This window comes from Urtica dioica, chromosome 1, assembly GCF_054948205.1.
Source record: "Urtica dioica subsp. dioica isolate 48M chromosome 1, U.dioica_male_clone48M_v1_H2, whole genome shotgun sequence".
Lineage (NCBI taxonomy): Eukaryota > Viridiplantae > Streptophyta > Magnoliopsida > Rosales > Urticaceae > Urtica > Urtica dioica.
The window spans coordinates 10,990,254-11,015,664 of record NC_142756.1 but is presented as its reverse complement, the minus strand read 5'-3'; the positions used below and the strand labels follow the sequence as shown (position 1 = coordinate 11,015,664).

At 37.9% G+C, this 25,411-nt stretch overlaps 3 protein-coding genes across 4 annotated transcripts; 2 read left to right on the top strand and 1 right to left on the bottom strand.

Annotated features, from left to right (window-relative positions):
* Window positions 1-5,313: 5,313 nt before the first annotated feature.
* Window positions 5,314-9,238, top strand: LOC149407180 (transducin family protein / WD-40 repeat family protein). Of its 2 annotated transcripts, none has more exons than XM_089611798.1 (5): window positions 5,314-5,380; window positions 6,635-7,554; window positions 7,665-7,766; window positions 7,966-8,592; window positions 8,818-9,238. In XM_089611798.1, the coding sequence occupies exons 2-5, from the start codon at window positions 6,727-6,729 to the stop codon at window positions 9,034-9,036; spliced, it is 1,776 nt and encodes a 591-aa protein (XP_089467924.1). In that variant the 5' UTR covers window positions 5,314-5,380; window positions 6,635-6,726; the 3' UTR covers window positions 9,037-9,238. The 2 variants fall into 2 exon arrangements, with proteins under 2 accessions (XP_089467924.1, XP_089467932.1); XM_089611806.1 differs by lacking the exon at window positions 5,314-5,380 and adding an exon at window positions 5,413-5,692.
* Window positions 9,239-14,798: 5,560 nt separating this feature from the next.
* Window positions 14,799-16,502, bottom strand: LOC149407179 (oxygen-evolving enhancer protein 2, chloroplastic-like). Its single transcript, XM_089611779.1, has 4 exons — window positions 16,110-16,502; window positions 15,638-15,870; window positions 15,501-15,551; window positions 14,799-15,411 (listed from the first exon to the last, which is right to left on the bottom strand). The coding sequence occupies exons 1-4, from the start codon at window positions 16,342-16,344 to the stop codon at window positions 15,151-15,153; spliced, it is 780 nt and encodes a 259-aa protein (XP_089467905.1). The 5' UTR covers window positions 16,345-16,502; the 3' UTR covers window positions 14,799-15,150.
* Window positions 16,503-22,360: 5,858 nt separating this feature from the next.
* LOC149407178 (uncharacterized) lies at window positions 22,361-24,473 on the top strand. The gene is made up of 2 exons (XM_089611766.1): window positions 22,361-22,664; window positions 23,189-24,473. The coding sequence occupies exon 2, from the start codon at window positions 23,216-23,218 to the stop codon at window positions 24,176-24,178; it is 963 nt and encodes a 320-aa protein (XP_089467892.1). The 5' UTR covers window positions 22,361-22,664; window positions 23,189-23,215; the 3' UTR covers window positions 24,179-24,473.
* The last annotated feature ends 938 nt before the right edge of the window (window positions 24,474-25,411 follow it).

Genomic DNA, 25,411 nt, shown 5'->3' with positions numbered 1-25,411 from the left:
ATAGACTTATAAGTCTATAGTTCATGACAAGTGTATGTTTTAATGTATACAGTTACTCGTAGAAGTGTACAAAAATATTGTTAAAGTATCAAATTGGGAAATGGCCTTAGGTAGTAGTCTTTTTGATACTTTTGACCAAAATGTTGTGGTCATTGTTTTTGGACAAAAATACTACCTAACCATGTGAAAAAAGTCTTAAGTGCCCTTTGATTTTTTATTTTGTTCATTTCCATCAAACTTCCTCTCAGTTCTCTCTCTCTCCTCGTTCATTGTTTCAGAGCTCTCTCTCTCTCTCCTCGTTCATTGTTTCAAAGCTCTCTCTTTCTCCTATTTTTTCTTCTCTCGTTCATTTAAGGTTAAAAAAAAGCTTGCCTTTTTTCTTCTCTCGTTCATCGCCAGTGGTTTGTCCGTCGTCGTCATCGCCGAAGAGGTAAACTTTATCTCTTCATGTTAGCGAACGAAATCTGGGAATTTATGGGTGGGTTTCGTTCGTGTTTGTTTTTTGGTATGAGTTTCGTTGTTGACGTACGGGTTTCGTGTTTCGTTCGTGTTTATTTCTGGGTTTCATGTTTATGGGTTTCATTCGTGTTTCTGGGTTTCATATTTATGGGTTCGTTCGTGTGTTTGGGTAAAAAATGGTTTTTATTTTATTTTATTGTCGGAGCTGACATACAAGTCTACAATTTCATTTATTGTAGACATACAAGTCTACAATTTCATTTATTGTACACATACAAGTCTACAATTTCATTTATTGTAGACTTCTATGTCTAAAATAAATGAAGTTGTAGACTTCATGTTGGCGAACGAAATCTGAGAATTTCTGGGTGGGTTTCGTTCGTGTTTGTTTTTTGGTATGAGTTTTGTTGTTGACGTACGGGTTTCGTGTTTCGTTCGTGTTTATTTATGGGTTTCATGTTTATGGGTTTCATTCGTGTTTCTGGGTTTCATATTTATAGGTTCGTTCGTGTGTTTGGGTAAAAAATGTTTTTTTTGTATTGTCGGAGTTGACATACAAGTTTACAACGTCTGAAATTGTAGGCATACAAGTCTACAACTTCATTTATTGTAGACATAGAAGTCTACAATAAATGAAATTGTAGACTTGTATGTCTACAATAAATGAAATTGTAGACTTGTATGTCAGCTCTGACAATACAAAAAAAAAAAAAACCATTTAAGAGTTCCTCCAATCCTTTCTCGGTCGATCTCTTGGTTCGGCGGTCTCCTCTGGCTCAGCGATGTTCTCAGGCTCGTCGGAGCTTCGTCAAAAGCTTCTCTGATGGCTTTTCCTTGGTCTGGGTCGGTGGAGCTCGTGTCTCCCGGTGGAGTCGGTGGAGCTTCGTCAGCCGAGTCACGCGGCGAAGAAAAGAGAGGCTCGGAGCTCGCGATTCTCCTCTTTCCGGTCGGAGTTCATGCGAAGATTGGCTCGGACTGGGCTGAGCTCGGAGTCGTGCGTCGGAGGCAGAGGACGGCTCGCGACAGAGCAGGTTTTGGCCGGACTTGCAGAAACTCGGACGGTGGTTATAGCATTGATTTCACCAGAAAGTTAGGAGAGAGAGAGAGAGAGAACGGGAATGTAGAGAGAGACTAGAGAGAGTTTTCTTTTTTATTATTATTAATTTATTAGTTTTCACGTGTGCGTGGTGTGGGTATATTTACAAAAGGGCAAAATTGTACTTCCTCAGCTGACCAACTACTATTTTTGTCCAAAACATGGATTTCCATATTTTGGTCTAAATTATGAAAAGCAGTAGTACTTATGGCCATTTCCCTATCAAATTTGCTACCATTTGTTTGTGGGGAAATGGCCACATCTACTAGTCATTTCAATATTTTGGACCAAAATATTGAGTTTCTTGTTTTGGACACTTTTAGTAGTTGCTCATGTGAGCAAATACAATCTTGCCCTTTAGTATGATTTTTTATGTTGAAAATACCCACATTGGCCGGTTCAGGTTTAAAAAAAAAAAAAACTGAGTTTCACTTTCTTCTACATTCGCGCTCTCTCTCCTCCGACGGTTTCTCTCTCTAAAGCCATCACACCCACGTCTCCGAAATCGTCGGGAAATCAACAACAACAGCAACAAAACATTCTCTCAAGTATATCTCTACATTCTCCATAATTTTTTCATATATCTACGAAGCCCTCTTTCTTCTCCATTGGTTTTCCGGAAACCTAAAAACCTAAATCGCAGAAAATGACGAAGCCAGTGATTGAATCGCCGGCGTCAGATGAAGAAGAGACATCGCCATTCGAGTTGAAGGTTCGAAAGAGAAAAGCAAGTATAAATGAGGTACATTTCTTCACTTTGAGCGTTTGGGTAACTTTTTGATATCATGCCGAGTGAGTTTGAGTTATTATTTATGTAAACAATATTGGGTGATTATGTATGTGATTGTAGAATTCTTTGATCTACATTTTCTGTGTTTGGAAGACGTCATAGGCCATAAGGATGTAATTGTAGACATATAAAGCTATAGTCACTAGAATTGTAGATGTTTATGTCTACAATTTCATACAATTTCGACATCTACAATATCTGAAATTGTTGACTTTTATGTCTAAAAGTTTTGTGAATGTAGTCATTTATATTTACCGTTCATATAATTGTAAACTTGTAATGCTCTTCGCTAGAATTCTTGTGTATTTCATATTCTTTTTTATACTATACTAACATATATATTTGCAGCGGGGATTGTGGCATGTTCGTGATCAAGGCAGTTGAGTACTTGACCCACGGCGTACACATGTCTGGTTTAGACGCATCTCTCATGAACATGTTTAGACGGAAGCTCACGATTGATTTATTCCGTCATGGGGCGGTGAAACTTGCGACCGGCTACGGATATGACGACGAGTTTCCGACATCTTTGGACTAGATTTTTATGTTTACATGAACTCAATCTCAAACTATGAAGTTACTTTTAAAACTATGGTTTTGGTATGTTTTTGTTTTGTTATGGCCGTGTCTAAAGATGTATACAGTGATGTCTACAGTTGTCGTGATTGTATACATATATATCTACAATTTGACATTTTATGTATACAATCACAACAACTGTAGACATTAATGTCTACAATCACCACAACTGTAGACATTAATGTCTACAATCACCACAACTGTAGACATTAATGTCTACAATCACCACAACTGGTAGTTTTTGTTTTGTTATGGCCGTGTCTAAAGATGTGTACAGTGATGTCTACAGTTGTAGTCATTGTAGACATATATATCTACAATTTGAACTGATTGTAGACATTTAATGTCTACAATCACAACAATTGTAGACATAAATCTCTATAATCACCACAACTGGTAGACAATGAAGTCTATAATTTGAACAACTTCTATCATGTAATGCATTCAAGACGTAAAAAATACATACTTCTATCATATAAGTCGTCATTCAAACTCCAAAACAGAGTAAATACACTCCAAGTTCCAAAAAGATATTAAATACACATTCAAAGGCGTACACTCAACCGTGTTAGGAGTTGATCTAAATCCTGGAGAAACTAGCCTCTCCCTTACTGCCTCATGCCCTTCCCGTGGCTCTTCAGATATTTCCAAAATCATATGAAATCTTCCGAATACTGTGGGTTCGACCCATGTACCACTGTGTTTCAAAAATATATATATTTCTGACATTCTTGCATAGGAGAAACGCATATATGATTTTGTTATTATCATGTATGAAAAAAATTAAATGTTTACAATGAGAATATTTGTAGAAATGTATATCTACAATTACACCAATGAAGTGTAATTGTCTACAACTGTCTACAATATTATTGTAATTGTAGACATACAGGTAGGCAAGAGCAAGATAGTAAGCTATATGCAGGCTTACACTTTTCCATAAGATCAGTAGAGAAATAAACGAAATTAAAATAGTTGATTTTATGTATTTAACTGCATACAACATGAGTAATTTTTTAATTAAAATAGCCGTTCACTGATCTGCTTCTTGAGCTTATCATTTTCCAGCAAAGGACATTCCATAGCCCATTCATGTTCAGCGTCTCCAGACTTGAAAATCTCCAACTATAACGAAATTCCAAAAAAAAAATTAATAACAAGTCATGAAGTATATCAGCATTTTCTTTGATGGTCATGCTACGAATAGTCATCAATAGAGTTCAAAAACAATAATAAAAAAGATTAATAAAGAGGAATACCTTTGAAAGTGGAAACGAAAAATAGCATTGAAATTTCTCTTCTTGATATCGTGTCAACGTTACGCTTCGTTTTGCAGCCAGCAAGATAAAGTTCATAGCTGGATGAAATATGAATAACATAAATATGCAGTAAGGCTAACATAGCTGGATGAGATAAAGTTCTTCTTGATATGAATAACATAGCTGGAAAAAAAGTACTTACCTTAAGGTTATGGACACTACTAATTAAGGAATATATCGTTGGGGCATTCCTTGATCTTTCTTCTTGAGCTCATCACTCTGTTCCAGCAACAAGGGACATTTCTTAATCTGCAAAAGTCACCAGAATCCTATACAACATGTCGCCCGGGGAAAACTCGAGCCTCTTGGAAATTTCGTCGAACAGTTGGGGTGCTTTCTCGAAGAGCTTTGAGTTGTTGCACGCAGCGAGTCTTCCGGCGGGGACGGAGGGTTTTAGGGCTCCGTCGAGGTCGTTCTCGGATCGGAGCTTGGGAGATGACGGAGATAAGACGAGGAGGCCATTATGGGAGCTCGGGTTCTTCAGACCCACGGCCATGGATGCCTCTGAGCTCGACTCAACCCAGGCCCAAATCGCCGATCTCCACGCCGAGCTCGACATCGAGCGCATAGCACGAAGGAAGCTTACGAAGAAGCTCAGCGACGAGCGACGCGCGAGGAAATCGGCGGAGCACGCGTGCGATGGCTTGGCGCGCGAAAATGGTAGGAATGAGGAGCGAGTTCGAGGACGAGAGGAAGATGTTGAAGATGTGCGAGGTATTGAGAGAAGCAAAGGGTTCAAATTCAGAACGAAATAGAAAAAGTCTCTGCAGGGCTTGAATGAACAAAAATAAAAATTAAAGGACAAACCGGGTATGAATTGTTTATCTCTCCTAAACTCACTACTAAAAGTGTCCAAAAATAATGAACTCAATATTTTGGTCCAAAACAATAAAATGACTACTAGATGTGGCCATTTCCCTTGTTTGTGATCATTTCTCTTTCGAAAACCCACTATCACAGACATATAATTGGGCTTATAGGAGAGGCAGAGCCCAGTAAGAAGAAGCCCATCTTGTTGAAAAATGCAATCTGTGCACATATATGAACCCCCCACTGAGTTGGTTTCCTCCACGGAAAGGAGAACTCTCTTCAGACTGCTATTGTTGTTTTCTTATATTATTCCTACCCCTAAACAAGGTACCAAATATTGCTCTTCATTCATTCATCCATTTCCATACCAATAAAGTATTGCAACACTAATAATAATGCAAAAATATTAATTGCTTCCAAGACCTTCTTACCCAGATTGACGATTTTTCCTTTTTCATTTTCAGAAATAATATAAATTGCCTACTTACCATAACGATAACTCTCCGCCAAATGTGCCGACAATTGTGAAATCTGGTTTTTTTAGTCTGCTTTTGTAGATTGATTCGACGTATTTTTTTTCCCCTATCTGTCTTTTGGCCGGTTGATCGGAGTCGGTTCTTGTGCAGAATCGCTATCTGGGTATCTTTTTGTTGCTTTTGTTTCACTCAAATAGCGGAGTGGTTATATTCTATTTTGTATGATTTTTTTCCTTGATTGATTTATTGATTGCGTAACATTGCGGGGTTTCTTTTTTTTTTTTTCTTTTTCTTTTTTCTTTGGTGTTGTCTTGCAGATAATCTAAGTTTAGATTTATGATTTATGTTGGTTTCTAGTTCTTCTGTCTATCAAGTGCCGGGGAATTGGTTTTGCTTTATTGATTAGTTTAGCTTTTTTACATCTCTGTTGTGGTGTTTGAGTTAATTACTTGTTATGTGATTTAAGTGGCCATTGAGTTTTGATATCTCACTTCATCCGATTCTTCTTTGTGTTGAATTTGTGCTTATTTTCTGGCTTAAACTGTTACGCAGTCAATTACTTCTTGCAATGTGGTTCAAAGGTTATCAGGCTTTGGTGTTATTGTTTAGTTATTCACGTATGAATCAATTAATGATTAGCTTAATCTTCCTATTCTGAAATATTCGGCCGGATTTGATGGGTCTATTAACATAAGTTTTTGTTGTTACTTGTGTCTAGTAATCAATTTTAAAGAATACAAACCATGCGTTTTCTGAAAACTGAAATGGTCAAAGTTGGAACTCCATTCTGGTTCTTTGAAAACACACAAGCCATGCCTTGTGAGAAGCCGGTTTCTTTCTGACAAGTTCAGATATGTTAAAATCTGTGGCTTCGTATTGGAAATAGTTTTTTCAACTTTCGTAGTTTTCCAATTCAAGTACTTGAACCACATTCGATGATCACTCGCATTTTGGTAAATGATCTAATAAGGTACCCACTAGAATCGAACGATACTTCAGAACCTTTTAGCCGATTTCTCGATCCCGTCTCTCCTCTTATGCGTTCTCTTGATCAGGCGTTTGACACGTTTAGAGCCCAGTCATTCACTCCCTCCTTCGTGTGCAGGGCTTCACTATACACCTCGAACTCGCCAAGCGAAACCCACTATTCGAAATCACGACGAAACTCGGTACTTTATGGGCTGAGGCGTACATTTCATGGGAGGTGTCGAGGATGAAGAACCAGCTACGAAACGAATGAAGTTGTCCTCCGGGGAATTGAAAGCTCTCTCGAACGGCACATCTCTCGCCGACCCCCCGACCGCCGGCTCCTCAGGAGACCACCGCCTGATGGCTCGGCCCATACAAGAGTCGTCCTCGTCACCATCATCATCTTCTCCGTCTTCTTCTTCCGGGGACGGCGAGGTCGTCGGCTCCAAAGGAGTGATCAAGCGCGTCGAGTTCGTCCGTATCATCGCCAAAGCTCTCTACTCCCTCGGATACAAAAAGAGCGGCGCTCGCCTCGAAGAAGAGTCCGGAATCTCCCTCCACTCCGACACCTTGAACCGCTTCACGCAGCAAGTCCTCGGCGGAGACTGGGCCGAGTGTCTGACGACGCTGCGCGAGATCGGCTCGTTGGAGGAGAGCACCGTGAAGTCGGCTTCGTTCATGGTCTTGGAGCGCAAGTTCTTTGAGCTTCTCGACGGGGACAGGGTCTCGGACGCTCTGGCCACGCTGAGGGCCGAGATCGCGCCGCTCGGGATCAATGCCAGCAGGGTCCGCGAGCTGTCTTCGTGCCTGGTGGCTCCTTCGCTGTTCGGCGGCGGCGCCGCTCGGGTCGAGACCCGGGAAAAGCTCCTCCGGCAGCTTCAGGAGCTGCTTCCGCCGATGGTGATGGTGCCGGAGAAGCGGCTCGAGCATCTGGTCGAGCAGGCTCTCGTCTTGCAGCGAGACGCTTGCTATTTCCACAACTCGTTGAACGAAGAGATGTCGCTCTACACCGATCACCACTGCGGTAGAGATCAGATTCCCTCTAAAACCTCACAGGTCGGCGAGCGCTGGTTATTTTTTTTTTTCCGAGTCACGTGTTCTTATGCTCTGGGTTAGATTATATTCAAATGAATGTGACATGTGTTTCGGTGCTTCCACTCGTGCAGGTATTGCACGAACACAACAATGAAGTCTGGTACGTGCAGTTTTCGCATAATGGCAAGTACTTGGCATCGTCTTCAAACGATGGGTCTGCAATCATTTGGGAGGTACGCAAATACATGTTGAAGAACTTTCGACTGCCTCTATGAATATCTACGTTTCGTTTGATTGTTGTACTTAAAATTTTAACTTTTGTTATGCATACCGTCGAAACAATCTTCTTCCAATCGTTCAACTTTCGAACGTTTATAGAATGATAATAAGATCAATAGTTCCGACCATTCTGCTTTATTTACACGCGCACAGGTGGACACGAACGAAGTGAAATTAAAACACAGGCTGAGCGGTCACCAGCGACCGGTGTCGCTGTTATCATGGAGCCCCGACGACGGGCAGCTTCTGAGCTGCGGGGTCGAAGAGTCGGTGCGGCGATGGGACGTGTCATCGGGGCAGTGCCTCCATATTTACGAGAAGCCCGGGCTGGGGCTGGTTTCGTGCGGGTGGTTCCCGGACGGGAAGTCGATATTCTCGGGGGTGAACGACAAGAGCATATGCATGTGGGAGCTGGGCGGGAAGGAGATCGAGTGCTGGAAGGGGCAGCGGACTCTGAGGATCTCGGACCTCGAGATCACTCGGGACGGGAAGCACGTGATAAGCATCTCGAGGGAGTCTGCGATTCTGCTGCTCGACCGCGAGGCCAAGGCCGAGAGGCTCATCGAGGAGGACCAGATCATCACTTCCTTCTCTCTCTCCAAGGACAACGACTTCTTGCTCGTCAACCTCCTCAACCAGGAGATCCATCTCTGGAGCATCAACGGAGACGCCAAGCTCGTCGCCAAGTACAAAGGTCATAAGCGCTCCCGCTTTGTCATTAGGTCTTGTTTCGGTGGCACCGAGCAGGCCTTTATTGCCAGCGGTAGCGAGGATTCTCAGGTGAATTTCGTCTATTTCTTACTTGCCTTTGAAGTTTATTAACCGTAAATGTTTTATGTCTAATTTATACATTTTGTCAACAATAAGTTTAAATTTGAAGGGAGGATTTTCATCAACTTTAAAATGCGAAGATATGATTCGAGTATTTTAATAAAACTCGAAAGGGGGTATGAATGATAATCTTTTTTTTATTTATTTATTAAAAGTTTTATTTGAAAATTGCAGGTTTATATATGGCACAGAGGAACGGCGGAGCTGATAGAGGCGTTACCGGGCCACTCGGGGGCCGTGAACTGTGTAAGTTGGAACCCGGCTAATCCTCACATGTTGGCTTCGGCGAGCGATGACCGTACGATTCGAATATGGGGTTTGAACGGTCTGAGATCGAAGCACAACAACGGTGCGGTCTGCAACGGTGTTCATCACTGCAATGGGAAAACTTGAACTTTTAGGTCTTTAAAAAGAAAGGAAAAGAAAGAAGCACACATTCGGTGAAAACTTCTCTCTCTTACCATGCTTTCTTCTTCTTTTTATGTAAATACCGTTCATTGTCAAAATTCTCAATCAAAGACATTCAATATCAGAACAAGCATCTGGATTATGGCCCCAAGTTTATGATAATAAGTCATTGTTAATTTTTTTCTAATATTTGTGCTTTTAGAGGAGAGCTCGGCTGTGATGGATTTGATTGGTTGGGACATTCTTATAAATGTTTGAAACGAGCCTAAGTTGTGATTGAAACTTCCGAGGAATGTTGGAGCTCAACTCTATTTGGTACATAGATTGGCTTTGTCAAGTAACCAATATTTGAAGGTATCAAAGTCGTTTGAAGTGACTTATGAACAAACAAACACGATAAAAAGGCATTTTCAAAAAAAAAAAAAAAACACGATAAAAAGCAACGGATATGGAATATCCATTTGGCTATCTCCTATTTCCGGCCGTCGGATTAAGTCTGTCTTTGACTTTTGACTTTCGGAATTTTTTTTGAAGCTATTTGACTTTCGGAATCACGAAGGGAATAGATGTATATGCTCTGTCTGGAATCCTTCTATTTTGTTATTATTTTTAATATGGACCGTTGGTATTCTGGAGATATAACGGTCCAAAAAGTCCAAAAACAGCCATTTTATAATTGCTATACCCCATAATTACCCCAAAAAATACGTCGAAGATGAAAGAAGAAAGCTGAAAATAATTTTATATTCAGGCTCTTTTGTCGTAATATGAACGGGGATGGCTAAAATGTATTACAACATACGTAAACGTAACATAGATATTAAATGCATGTTGAACAAAACTTATGTCTATAAAAGGTAGTCATACAACCGAAACAATTTAACCTTTTTTTTTTAATTTTTTTTTTATTTTTTATAACTAATCCGCAACTATCAACTCACTATTATAATGGGTTTTTAGACCCAATTCTTGAGAAAAAGTCCAAGCCCACTAGAAAAGCCCAATCTATCTTCCAAACCCTACCCATCCAAACATCTTTCTTCTGCATTATTGAACATTGACCAGGAACCGTAATTCCTTCCAGAACTATCCCACCACCGAGGCTCCTCCACCGCCTGAGCCATTGCCTTCAGTACGTCGCCATAATTTCGCCGAAGCCGTAGGAATGTCGCCGAAGCCACCATTTTCTGTTTTTCTTCTTCTTATTCCCGCTCCTTTCTATCTTAAGGATCGTAGCATTGATAAGAAGAAAGAATATTCTAAATTTGTTTTTTGTTTTTAAATTTTGTTTTTTTATTCTAATTTTAAATTTAAAAAACAGATTTAAAATTACGTTTTAGAATATTTTAAAATGTTGTTTAGTTATGTTTTACATTCAATTGTTTTAGAGTTTAATTTAAAATATAACATAGATAAAATAGAAAACACATTTTCATTGTTTTCTGTTTTGTAAAAAAATTTCAAAGAAAAATAAACATGATTCTAAATTTGTTTTCTAAGTACTATAACCAAACATGTTTTCTAAAAGTGTTTTCTAAAATTTAGAATTAAAAAACAGAAAATAAATTTGGAATCACTAACTAAACAGCCCTAATTTCTTCTTATTAGAATGGTACTAGTTGAAGGTAGTACAACATTTATGATGCAAAATACAGTTCTTATCAATACTTGCATAAAGAAATTTACATTATGAAAAAGTGCTTTAAATACTGCAACAGTTCAGCCCTAACTGACCCACTAAGCAAAGACAATTAAGTCCTCCTTCACACAACACAATCTACATCACGTGCTTGCCCTTCTCGGTGTAGTCTTTCAGCCAGAATGATTTCTTCTTGTCTCTGATGGACCTTCCTTCACCTACAGCAAGCCCAACTGTGTTTTGGACTGAAGGATGCTCTATTTCTTCGGTTTGGGCTAACTCGTTGGCCCAAGACTTCATTTGACTTGTATCCAGCGCAACCTGTGAGATATTCGCATCACTCCATCCGTCTTCGAAAACGGCCTTGGCCTCAAGGTTAGCAACTCTATAGATACGGCTGAAAGAGTCACACTCCTCGCATGGCATCCTCCAAAGAGCTATGAGACCATTGTACAAGCACTTGTTTGGTGGGAACGCCATTGGTGGTGTGGAGACGTCCGACGAGTATCGACATAGGTGTAAGGATTGGCTCATTACCCCTACTGATCTCCGGCAATGGAAAAATTGCCATCGTAGCATCGCCTTCAACAACGACACGTGAAATGTTGGGTGAATACGGCTCCCCTCTGGTAGTGCGAGAGTGTAAGTCACCGGACCAGCTCGCGCGATAATCTGAGACAGACTAAAGAAACGTTTGCAAATCTTCGAGTTTAGCCTCTTTTCCACCGTCGATTATCGATACGGTTTAAGTTTCACCAACACCATATCGCCAATGTTAAACTCCACATCAATACGCTTTCTGTTCGCCACTTGTCTCATCCAATTTTGCACCTGGAATAGGTTGTCCTTGAGTTGCTGGAGTAGACTGTCTCAGGTAGTGAGGATCTCGTCCACCGCCTGGACGGTTGTATCTCCGGTAATATAGGTCGAAATAGATGGGGGTGAACGACCATACAACGCATGAAACGGGGTCATGCCGATCGCTGAGTGCATGTTGGTGTTGTAGTGATAATCTGCCCACAAAAGTATGACGCCCACTGCTTCGGATTCTCATACGTAAATGAGCGGAGATACTGCTCCAGGCAGCGATTGAGAATTTCTAACTGACCGTCGGTCTATGGATGGTATGCGGAGCTGGTCTTCAAAGAAGTGCCCATGCGATCAAACAAGTTTTTTCCAAAACTGACTTGTAAAAATGGGGTCGCGGTTGGAGATAATTTTTCGGGGAAGACCGTGTAGTTTAATGACCATAGAGAAAAAGAGCTCTGCGACTCGTGACGCTGAGTGCTCCGTAGGTAGCGAACCAAAATGAGCATATATGGTTAAACGATCCACGACGACCAATATAGCGGTGCACCCTTGTGGTTTCGGCAAGTCGATAATAAAATCCATGGCGAGATCATCCACACTCGCTCTGTAATTTCCAGTGGTTGAAGAAGGCCTTGCGGTGCAGTGATGGAATACTTGACGGTTTGACAGACCACACACTTTTCCGCAAAGCTTTTGACATCTCGACGAATGCCCTCCCAAAAGAAATTCGCACACACACGTGCGCCAAAGTTCGTGTGATTCCAACGTGCCCACCCATCGGTGATACGTAACATCAGAGATTCAAATTCAGAGCAAAAAGTGACGACCGTACCTGTATGGATTAGTTTGGCAATACGACCCAATGAATCATCGTAAACTGACAAACCGAATCGAGCACGTAATTGCGTGAGGAAGGACTCACACGTCGAAAGCCCGCTGCCGCGCTCCATCCACTGGTACCAGGTCGAAGCGCCACCACTGAGGTGAAACGAAACAACAGAAAGGCGGGACGCTGGTGGAACCCGATGAAGATCCAAGAATTTTTCGATCTTATAAATCCAATCATCCACTCTAGTTTCGTCAAATCTGGGTACGTCTACCCGGAATACTCGTAACAACGAGGTCATGTCTGTAGCTGGAAAATCCTCTTCTGGTTGTTGAGGAAACATGATCGGCGGTGGTGCGACATGCGGCGGTGGAAGATCTACCACCAGGGACGAGCTCGCGGAGACCCGATCTGGAGGCGCCAGGGGCGAGAGTTGAGAAAACTGAGCCGCCGTAGATCGGCGGTGTGATCCAGCAGCGACGCGAAGTGTTCTTGCTGAGCCATCGTGGAAGATCAATGTTCCTCCTATAACGTGGTGAAGCGGTCGCGAGTTTTGTTCTCTGAGTGAGCGATGTCACACACAAACACGTTCAACCACAAGCATACACATTCATCTACTCTCTCTCTCTCTCTCACACACACACACACACTCACTCTCTCTCTCTCTCTCTCTCTCTCTCTCTCTCTCTCTCTCTCTCTCTCTCTAACACTCCCTTGTTGCATATCTCTAATACTCTCTCTAACTATTAGTCGCTTCTAAAAGTTAAACCAAAATTAAAAGTGGGACAAATTAACCCGCTAAATTTTTCGTAAATTTTTTTTGCGAAGTAAAAACTGGAAAAAAGCGACATGTCACTTCTAATATCAAAATTTTCAATTTTATAGGACCGCGCTCGGTGATTGACCGAGAAGCGACATGTCGCTTTTAAAAGCAAATTATCGCTTCTAAATATAGGCATCGCTTCTAAAAGATGTTTTGTAATTGTGTGAGGCGTTCTTCGAGGCTTGTGAACTTTCGTTCAAGGCGTTCGGATAGCTGATCGTTGGAAGCCATTTGCGGCTCTGATACTAGTTGATACGTGCCTAAATGGCAGATATCGAAAATAAAGAGAAAATACATAAAATACAAATTGTTTTGGTATTCATTCACACTTATTTTCTTATTATATTTGCCTTTATAGATGCAATCATGTAGAATATTCTAGATAATTTGCTAAAACATGTTAATCTATAACATATACAAGAACTATAAGTAGAATAATTATTTTTGTAATGTTAGATAGTGCCACTTTAAATTTAAGAATTATTAGTCTATTAGCTGAAATATATAATGCTAATAAAACCTTTCACATAAAATACCTACAATATATAATAATTTTTTTTTTTACAAATTAAGCCCTCTTAAATTTTTTTTTTTTTTTCTACATATTAGTTCCACTAATTTATATTTTGGCTCCATCGTGGTCCAAATGACACTATATTGAGTACAATGAGTCAATGATAGTAGCTTAAACAAAATCAGCCGAGATGAAGAGACTTAGAATAAGGTCCTCGAAACTAAACAAACTTTAATTTAACATCAGGCCTATACAAATAATCCGAATTAAAAGGGGAGAAGAATTAAACAATCAGGTCATCTTAAAATTAGATTCTGTGTAATTAATAATAACATAAAGTATATATAAAAAAATATAGAACTGTAAAAAGAAAAAAGTGTATAAACTCTCGGGTGCAATTTTGTCCCAATCCGCTTGATTGTCTTGTAATTAATTATAACAAAAAATGTAAGGAAAAAAAACATTTATAAAGAATTGTAAAAAAAAATGTTTATAAACTTTCGGGTGCAATTTTATCCTAGTCCGCTTGATTTGAAGGGAGCGTGAGCGTCTCATCCCATGGCTACAGCGAAGATTGAGCCGGCGAATTCAAGAGGCAACCACCATGCCCTGCCCTAGAGTGAATGCAACCGACCGATTTGTTTTTACATAAAAAAAAAAAAAAAAAAAAAAAAACAAGCGAAACAAGATGGTCTATTTGTTCTGATTTTATACTTTCCCCATATTGTTGCCACCACATGCTTTACAAAATCGAGCAAATGATATCGGATCAAATAGATATCTTTTCAACACAACATAGATCACTGAAAGGATTTCGGAGACCCACAAAAGCACGAAATCAATGGATCTGTCAAAAAAATGGATTCGTAGGTTGTCGTGTTGTATGTTGCTCACACTACAACAAAAGCGGCGTTTCCAACTTCTTAACCTAACACCAGCCACGATAAGTCGCGGTTGTAGGCTTTTATACAGTCATTTTTGAGCAATATTTGGTGCCGTACAATTGGAATGTTAAACTTGGCACGATTGTATCATCATTTGTCACGGCTAAATTTGACCGTGGCTGTAGACCCATTTGGTTAGTGTCAATACATGCCATTACATTGCTTGGAGTTACTTGAAAAGGAAAACAAGATAGCCAAGAGAAGTTCATTTAATTATAAAGAGAGGGTCCTCAATAATTATACACTAAAAACGTTTCAATATGCCCTAACAGAGATCACTCCAACAAACTCCCTCACATTCCATAACCCGATTTATTAAACTCTAAGAATATTTGGGAATGAAAAAAAAAAATTAAGAGTTGGAAAAAGGAAAGAAGACAAAAGCCAAGGACACAAAGACGGACCATAATCTTGAAAAGTTTGATTTACATATACAACAAACTCATAAAGATTCTTCTCAAACAATCTCTCCCTCTCTCTCTCTCTCTCCCTCCATCCCTCTCACATATTGTTTTTCTTCTTCTTAAAAGAAAGAATTAGAGCTTAGGCAACATTGAAGGAAGTAGCAGCGCCTTCAACGAACTTCTTGACACCCTTGAACCACCTCTTGTCCCCGGCTTGTGCCTTGCAAATGTAGAGCTTCCCGTCCTTGACGGTCGCGCTGATCAGCTGGTGCTTCCCTCCCTCGTCTCCGTCCGCCGTCCTCGTCAGAACCGACACGAAATAGTACTTCTTCCCGCCCACCTCATTCGTCGCCGTCTCCAACACATTCGCTATTGCCACCGCACCAGAGTCAAACCCGCCCTGCCAAGGTCCAAGCCACAAAATTTCATTACGACTCGCTTTTTTCACCTATCTGTCGTTTAAGACGCTGATTTCTTTCTGGGCATTACCTCGGAATCGGTTTTCCCGCTGTAGGCTTGTTTCCCAAGCAAGTAGCCCACCTATAAAAAAACGACAACTCGGTTAGATTTCTTGAGTGGCAAGTTACTTTGTCTGGTATACGTTACTAGGTGCAGAGAATGAGTACTTGAGAGAGGAAATCTTCGGGGGAACCGTAGTCGGTGATGGATTTCTTGTCGGTTGGGATGACCATGACGGCGAGGTTGGAGGTGACATCGAAGTTGTCCTCGTAGCGCAGCACTGTGCCCGGGAATTCCTTCTCTTTGCTAGGGTTCCACTTTGACGGAATGTCCAATTTGAACCCGTCCCCGACGTACGGCTTGAACTCTGTGTCCGTCTTCGGCTTTCCGAAGATGTTCGCTGTTTGTCATAATCATTCATATATTACCATTCATACAACGACATATATTGCTATTCTGAAATCATGAACACTAAAGCTATCCGAAACCAGATCAGCACTACATTACATGTAATTAATCTAATTTCAATCAATTCCTAGACTATCTAAAACACACATTTTTGTCTTCAAATTTTATTTAATAATTAATTAACAGTGTTCTTATAGATATGATATGATGTGATATGGAAAATGTATATACCGGATTCTCCGTAAGCGGCGTCGGCGGGGGAAGCCTTGGAGCCGATCGCGGCGGCGCCGAAGAGGACGGTGAGTGCCAATCGGCGGGACACGACGGCTTCGTCGTCGGAGGACTGCTTCTGAGCACGGCAGATTATCTGGACTGGCCTCACGGCCACGCTCTGGCGACGCGCCGACGACCGGGACGCGGCGGCGGTGAGGGCGTGGTGGTGGAGGAAGCAGGACGTGGACGCCATATTTCCTTTTGTTTGTTTGTTTTAAATAAGCTCAGTATATTAGTAAGGGAAACGGGTGAGGAAAAAAGAGTGTGTTGGTTATATTATGTGTATCGAGTTCAGCGAATGCGAACCAGACAGTGGCAGGGAGATATGTGTGAAGGGAATTGCATGGCTCCTCTATTTTCTTTTCTTTTTCGGATATTGGATTGATCGTGGAAGGGATCAGATTTTTTATCTTCGGATAAGTCTCAAGGGGTTCTCATTGGTGCCACGTGGTGTCCACGCATTTTCAGTTTTTTTTTTTTCTCTTTTATTAGTATTTTCTTTTTTGTTTTTTTTTTTAAGAAACAGCTGACTTTATTATAAATTTATAACCGCGGCAAAGCCGGAAAATCCAAAAAGTATTTTTGTTTATTTATTTCTCTTTTAAGTTTTAAGTTTAACTAGTTATCGCGTGAAATAGAATTGTCGTCCTAGACAAATGGTAAAATAAAGGCATTACAGATTTGGTGACAAAATTAAACTATAAAATTGAAATCAAACGTTTAAAAAAATAGCCAATAAGAATTATATTTGATTTAAATATCATCATTAAACATGCCATAATTAACAAAAAATGTTAATAATTTAAAAAATCGAAAATTAATGATAATTGGTTTATTTTTGGAGCTCTCCTCTCCACATATCTGTAAGATTTGGGATCACTTAATTTTAAATTCATATGAGGAATATATAAATTTTTGAAGTTTTGATGAGAAAAAAAAAATTGTATGAGATAGTGTGTGTGACGAACTGTAGTTTTTTTTAAAAAAAAAGACAAAATGGAAAATTCAAATTAGATATTCAAGTGACACATCATTTGTTTGACTATTTTTCTTAAAATTTCCAAACGTTAGCTAAATCCAAACGTTAAGTTTGTAATGATCTAGTTAATTATAAATAAAAGGAATGTATCGATTTATTTAAATAAAATATGCGATATTCTTACTCCATTGAATTTTATTGTTGTAATAAATAGGAAAATAACACATCTATACCTTGTGTTTTAGTGAAATATCGAGTTTAACCTTCGGTTTTCAAAAATATCGAGTTCATACCATTTGTTTAACTAAAATGAAAAAATTATACGTCGAAATGGATAACAGTGTTACAAATATCTCTTTCATTTATGTTAACTCTTATATAAGAAAAACCGAATCAAATCTAAACCAGTTTCCTAACTTCCAAATTTTCAATTTTGAAATAAAAAATAGCATTAAATCGAAACTAAATAATAAAATGCATATCTCCCAAGAGATGACTTCATTCCGTATTCGAATTGCAACTCTGAATCTTGAATTCTCTGTTCGAATCTATAATTTTGACGACTACCAACTATCGATTTTTACCTCATGCCTCTTTTTGTGTTCTCCACGATTCAGAAACTGTTGTTTGTTTTTTCGTTTTTAAATATATTGCATATATGAAGCAAATGAATAAAGATAATTGGTTTATATATAAATATTATTATAGTATAGTAAACGTCAATGAAAAGTTCATAAAAAGAAGATTTGTGGCACTGTTATATTTTTTAATGTATAACTTCGTCATTGTAGTTAAACAGAGTGTATGAAATCGGTAATTTTGAAAACCAAATGTTAGAGTCGATATTTTACTGAAACACACAGTATATAGGTGTTATTTTCTCTAATAATAAATATTTATCTGAAAACTGAAACAGTAATAGTAGCTGTTGGATATCTTTTATTTGAATCCTTGCTAGTGCTAATATTTTTGTTCTTACCTTAATCACCAATAGATGGGTCAAACTTGTCAACTTGTCCTTTTAACATTTTTGTTCTTATCTTTTTTTGCTTTTATATTTCATAAATATTTTATCCGTTTTCACTTGTATATTTCTTAAATATCTTATGTTTACTATTTTGTGCGACTTATATTTTATGTTCACATTTAACCTTTAAAAAATTTCTTTTTTGTTTAAAGTTTCATTTAAAATAAGGGTCACTTGAAAATTAAAAACAAAGAGGTTTTTATAGAAGGTTTTATAAATTCAAGGTATATATGGAATTAGCATATTCAAACAAACTATTTGCATAACTCTCCCAACATATTTTGAGTAAGATAAGCTAGAGAAGTAAATACTGAAACATTTTAATTAGACTCATCAAATATTTTGACAAAGAGGATTGCAACCTGATAGTACATGTACATGGAAGCTAGAAGTTGTAGGGAACTCAGGCAATGGGTTTGCACGACTTTGAAGAGATGACTTTAGGGATTTAAATTGGGGGATCTAATATAATTTATTAGAAATGAATGATTAAGAAGTATAAGAAAATTATGGCTAGTGTTGGGAAGTTTTCAGAGTTTAAATGTGAAGCCGTTCTAAAATAATGACAACTTAATGTATATATACTCAAGAAGGAAAAGTGAATATGGAGACGAAGAAGAAGAGTATGCATGTGGTGAGAAGATCAAATCCAAGTTCTTCCACCAAGAACATCTAGTCGATGGAAGCATAATATTATAATGGGACGACGAGTGTCGTAGCATTCTACTCCTAGAAGATCATTACATCCGACCACCCGTTAGACTACAGCCATCAAAGGGTGCTAAGCATATGGAATAGAAATACTTTGCCGTTAAAGAAGAAGTTCAGAAACAAAGGATGTCGATCGAGCACATTAGCACAAAGTTTATGGTTGCAGATCCATTAACGAAAGGATTGCCCCTTAAAGGCATTTATTGAATATGTCGAAAGAATGGGGATCCTTTGATGTCATCATTGGTGTTATTTTTATGTTTTATGTTTTATGTGATTGTCACTTTGAGCTCGTTTATTTTGTTTTTGAAATGAAGTAATGAATCTTGTTTTTATGATTTGTATATACGTGAATGCATTATGTGATCAACATTCGTTTTGTCTCTGACAAAGACATTATTGTCGGACCGTTATGAATAACTTATTATGTGTCATGTTAAGTATGAAGCTAGTATTGGATACAAGAAATGACAATCTCTACAAATTGACGTACAACCGCTATGATCATTATTAGTTTTCGTGCTTAATAGAGATTTTATGATGTAACCGATATAATGATGGATTCATCTTATATTATGCGCAATTATGTTTATTATTTAAACCATGAGATATATAACGACGCATGAACCAAGTGAGAGAATGTTAGTCAGAACCCATTTGTGGGCTTTGTATGTGAGAAATAATTGACCCAAATGTATTACCTATTAGAGTTTAATAATAAAAAGTAATTTCCCTATATACTTTGATGGTAAGTGTATATAAAGCTAACCTTATGACAATAAAACTATCAAGATTAAAGAGGTCAAGAGAGAGAAGTCAATTATCGCTACTATTGCTGCTCTCGTCATGAATCGAGATAGGTTTTATCGATCTCTAATGCTTTGTGAAAATCATCTAATTCTTAGATTTTGGCTATTAATATTGTTAATTATGCTTATAAGAACCACAATCAATCGCTCTTATATATATATATATATATATATATATATATATATATATATATATATATGTGTTTTGAGATGCTTTAAGGCTTGAAAAGTGTGGAAGATAACAATATTTGGGCCGTTGATTTTAAAATTCAGCCCCACTGACAATGCCAATCTCGTCTCGATCGCTTTAGGGTACTTAAAGGTATGTGAAAGTGGGATTTTGGTCACCCTGATTTGGCAATTATGGAACAATGGGAACGATGTTGTTATTAAAATATAAGTAGACGTCATGTTGATTTATTTGAGTAGTCATGTGAGTTTTGAGAGGAGTTCTAGAGGGCCAACAAACAATCTCAACGGGTTAATGATAGGCCAGCAAGACCTACGAGATGGCCACCACCACGCACGACATCATTTTAGTGAGTGTTGACGTTGTTCTTAACATGCAGAAGGAGTCTTTTGGTGGAACATTTACTCGTAATTGTGTATAGAAATTGTATGCATAAATACATATACATAAATGTAAACACTCACATATAAGATATATATATATATATATATATATATATATAAAATTAGTTTTTATTTTATTTTATATTAAATGAATTCAATAATAAAGTATCAGGTAACAGTCTAGCATCAAAATAGTCAATCATCAACATATATCATTAAAAAATAATAATAGAGTATGGATCACTTAAATCACGCAAACCGCTGTTCTTTCAAACAAGTTGAAAAGTTTCAGATAATCTAATCTAGACTATATTTTGAACACTTGGCTGGTAATTAATATCACAAGTTATCACGTATTTATTATTATAAGATACTAATACGATACGAGAGAGGTCTATAAGATCTTTGACTTTATTTAAGGAACTTGATCTACCCTAATTTATGACTACTCATATTGATATGTTATATGAAATCTTTCTTTGTTTAAATTCAATATTATTATTATGTACCATCTTAGTGATGTGCTTATTAATATAATTTAATTTTATTTTTTCTACATTTGCTGAAATTTGAATGGCTTGATTGAAGCTGTATTTTTTTCATTTTTTTTAGAGAAGCTTTATTGAAGCTTTGTTCATAAAAGATCAATACTTTCGTCCTTGAGGGGTAAAAAGGTGGAATTAGTTAGAGCTTAGTCCTGTCAAGTTTAGCTGAAGATAATTAATTAATTTTTAATTAATTAAGTATAGCTGAGTTATTATACTTAATACCTTTATTAATGTACACAATGACAATGGACACTTAAGAAGTTATCTTAATTGTCGAATGATTTGAAATCGTACTCTATCGTCATAGCATTTACTTATGATTTATTTTATTTTATATGTGCTCCTGAATTTATCCAGTAGTTGCATTTTGGCATTTTTTTCGTTAATATCCCTATTTTTTTTTTTGAAAGCCTAAAATCCCTCTATCGTTAAAAAACACAGAAAATTAGTTTGTTTTAAATTTTTAATGAAAAAAACTAAATGGAAACTTGTAGAAGGCTATGATTAAATTTGGACCTTTGGAACTTCGTGAACTTCTATTTTGGCTTAACGAGATTCCTGGACCAATTGGAGCAAAAATTTTCGTTCCAAACATAACAACATTAAAATTATAACCACACCGAGATGAAGTTTGATATTGAACAAGATCGGAATTGAGAGAAAAACTCTTCTCTGATACTTTCTCATTAACCTTTCATCGAGCACATTACATTGTATAAATACACTGTTACATTCTCTAACAAACTCTCTAACAAGATTTCGTACGCTTGGCATGTGCCTAACAGAAAGGTACACGCTGGTTACTCCTGAGCTGACGTGGCTGTGCATTCTGTAGTTACTCCTTTACACCGGAATATAACACCTCGTTCCGGTACTGCTCTTTGAAAAAAAAATGATAAAAAATTAAAAATATTCTCTAATACATGAAAAAAAAAAATTATCGTATCTAGTCCATGAATTGGAACAAAATTTTCTTACTAACCGTAGTAATTAAGTAGCAAATGTCAAGATTTAGCTATGATGTAAAAATAATAATAATATTAGCGATCAAAATGGAAATATCAAATAAATTAGCGATTAAAAAGGAAATATCAAATAATAAAATTGGCCATTTACACTCCTTTTTTTCGATCAAACATATTGTGTTCAACTAGTCAGTTTTCGTGCAACTCCAATACAAAAAAAAAAAATGATATAAAAACGATCAGCGACTAATCAATAAAATGTTGGTTAAAAAGTCAAAACGAGGTTATATTTTTTTTATCCTCAAAATATGGACTAACACCATTTTAAACTTTGGTATAATATTGTCAAACATATTTACTAATTCATTTTAAAGAGTAATTGGACTTTAAGATATCTTGCTACTTAAGAAAAAAAAAATACTATAAATACAGTTAAAGGTTTGCATAAAAATAAAAGTCATGGATTGATGTGATATACGTGATGTATGTTAACCATTTTAAAATGAGTTGATTATAAAAATACCAACTGGTATGACTATGAATATGATAGCATAGAAATTTAATAGGCTAGTTTTATAATTTGATAGTGACTATTTATTTCTAGTTTTTATATGTTTATCTAATATTTAATTTGGTCCTCATGTGAATGAAAAACGACACACCAAAACGACTCACACCGTCCCGACAATCGAAAACAGATCTCACCGCAGGATCAGCTTCTCTCGCCGACAATCAACGGTGAAGATTTATTTCCATTTCTGTGGGAACCATTTCTTTTTTCTCCGAGCACGGAAGAATCTTCGCTTCTCTTTCCTCACCCCTTTCTCATCATTATCACCATCGTCTCATCGTCAAACTCGCTGAATTTCGCAGGCGACGAACTAGCTGACTTCTTCTTCAGGTATCTTTAATTTTAATTTTTCGTTCTTCATGGTACTCTCTTTGCTTAATAATTCAAAAAATAAGTGGTTGATTATAGGCTGTAATTGATTGTTCGGCGATTCTATCGACGAAATGCAGTAATCAGATTAGGGTATAGCCGAAATCCGATGAATTTGTGTGCGTGATTAGCTTATAGTAGGTGTGATCTAGATAGAAAATTACGAAGATTCAATCTTCACTGTTACGGTTCTGGAATCATCGATTTTATAGATAGATAGATGGATAGTATCACGGTAGTTTCATTTCCGGGAGATAAAGGATGAGCTTTGATAGGTTTGTTCTGCTAAGTCCATTTTCGCCCGGATGAGAGACTTTTTCTTTCTTTTTCTGCTATTAATGGTATAGAAAAGCACTGCTCAGATTTGTGCTTTCCCTGATCATGACCTTTCAGGAATACTTTTGATCATTCTAATAAAAAGCGTATGAACATCATGAATTTTAACCAGAGCGAGTCATTGCTTTCTTCTTCTTTTGTTTCTCCAGGGCTTTTCTTGCGAGTGTACACAGAAAATGGATCTATCGGCAGAGGAGCTTCAATCGATGACGATACCAGAGATCGTTCGGGAATCGACATCGATCCCCAGAAACTCCCCGAAGACTTTTTACCTGATAACGCTGACACTCCTTTTCCCGCTCTCGTTTGCGATCCTAGCCCACTCGCTGTTCACGCACCCATTGCTGGCCCAGCTTCAGAGCCCGTACTCGGACCCGGCCCAGAACCGGCACCGCTGGACGGTCCTCCTCGCCTTCCAGTTCTCGTACCTCATCTTCCTCTTCGCCTTCTCTCTCCTCTCCACCGCGGCCGTGGTCTTCACCGTGGCCTCGCTCTACACAGCCAAGCCCGTCTCGTTCTCCTCCACGATCTCCGCGATCCCAAAAGTCTTCAAGCGCCTCTTCGTCACCTTCCTCTGGGTCTCGCTCCTCATGATCGGCTACAACTCGGTCTTCTTCGCCTTCCTGGTCCTCTTCATCGCGGCCGTCGATCTCGACAGCCCCGTCCTCGTCGCGATCTCCCTCGTCGTCATGGCCGCGCTCTTCCTCGTGGCCCACGTCTACATCACCGCCATGTGGCACCTCGCCAGCGTCGTCTCCGTCCTCGAGCCGCTCTACGGCCTCGCCGCCATGAAGAAGAGCTACGAGCTTCTCAAAGGGAAGACCCGAATGGCCTTTGCCATGGTCTTCGCCTACCTGACCGCGTGCATGGTGATCTCAGGGTTCTTCGGGGCGGTCGTGGTCCACGGCGGGGAAAGCTACGGCGTGTTTACGAGGATCGTGGTCGGTGGGTTCTTGGTCGGGGTTCTCGTGATCGTGAATCTCGTGGGCTTGTTGGTGCAGAGCGTGTTTTACTACGTGTGTAAGAGTTATCATCACCAAGGGATCGATAAGAGCGCTCTGTATGATCATCTTGGCGGGTACCTCGGAGAGTATGTGCCTCTCAAGAGTAGCATTCAGATGGAGAATTTGGATGCCTGAACCAACAAACTCTACTGAAACCATTTTTTTCTTTAGTTTTTTTTTTTTTTTTTTTTTTTTTTTGGGTCCAATGATAGTGTAAAAAAAATATTGGACATAAAGAAAGGGGAAAGGCTTGTTATGGTCTGCTTGCTTGCTTGGTGTCCATTTGTGTAGGAGTTTGATTTTTATGTTTTCTTTTTCGGTTCCTTCTTGCTGCACAAAGAAAAGGGGAAAAGAAATAATTATCCAACGAAAACATTGATATTAGTTTGATGTTCTTGAGTAGAATAATTATATATCTAATGGTTTGTAATCTTCTTAGCAACTTTTTTTCCAATTCATCTGATGATTGATGTAGGTAGGTAATGTAATGCTTGTAGTTGTTGACTAGTGCCAGACACAAGCCGTGAAAATATGAGCATTTTGGAAATCAATCATCTTTAATATTTTATTAGACCACATTTGTTGATAAATTCAGTTTATTACTGTTTAAGATTTTTATTTTTTTATTTTTTAAGGCTGTTTTAAGAAGTTACTTTCTCAAAATTTGCAAATGCTAGTTTTTTTTTTCTTTTTTTTTTCTTTTATATAATTTATTTGAAGAGAAATCGCTTACTTATTTGAACCTATTTGAATATGTTTATGAGATTTTGATTCAAATATTACTAAATTCATATCATTTTATTAAAAAAAAATGGACACTTTTATTACTAAATGAATCGTACAAATACTGTAATATATTTCATAATTTTGTGACATATCAGGTACCAGATACAAAATTTTATAACAGTTCGGTCACAAAATTCTGTATTTCATTAATAATTTTTAAATTTTGTGACAGATCGATTACAGAATAAGAAAACGGTCACGAATTTTTTTTTTCCTGTAAGAAAATTAATTTCTCTCTTGATTTTAGTAATAAAAACTTTTATATTTTGGTTGATTTTGATAAAAATGACATAAATTTAATGATATTTGTGATAAAATTAGTATGTTTATTCAATAAAATGATAGGGGTTCTTCTTCATTATTTAATGATTAGTATTATTATTATTTTTACATGGGATTTGTCCTATTTTATTAACCATTTTTTAAGAGCGCGGCTTTTGAATTCCCGCGTTGGATTTGTTATCAAACTAATAATCAAATGAGAAAATTATGTATGGTAATGTGTTGACAAGTTTTATTCTTATATAGACTTTAAAATTTTCTTAATATTAAAAAGAATTAATGACATTTTTGGCCCCTCGT

Coding starts and splice junctions, on each gene's coding strand:
- LOC149407180 (XM_089611798.1), top strand. CDS start 6,727: ATGGGAGGTGTCGAGGATGAAGAACCAGCTACGAAACGAATGAAGTTG. Junction 7,555..7,664: donor TTCCCTCTAAAACCTCACAG/GTCGGCGAGCGC, acceptor CCACTCGTGCAG/GTATTGCACGAACACAACAA. Junction 7,767..7,965: donor GGTCTGCAATCATTTGGGAG/GTACGCAAATAC, acceptor ACACGCGCACAG/GTGGACACGAACGAAGTGAA.
- LOC149407179 (XM_089611779.1), bottom strand. CDS start 16,344: ATGGCGTCCACGTCCTGCTTCCTCCACCACCACGCCCTCACCGCCGCC. Junction 15,871..16,109: donor CGCCGCTTACGGAGAATCCG/GTATATACATTT, acceptor TATGACAAACAG/CGAACATCTTCGGAAAGCCG. Junction 15,552..15,637: donor CCGAAGATTTCCTCTCTCAA/GTACTCATTCTC, acceptor GTTTTTTTATAG/GTGGGCTACTTGCTTGGGAA.
- LOC149407178 (XM_089611766.1), top strand. CDS start 23,216: ATGGATCTATCGGCAGAGGAGCTTCAATCGATGACGATACCAGAGATC.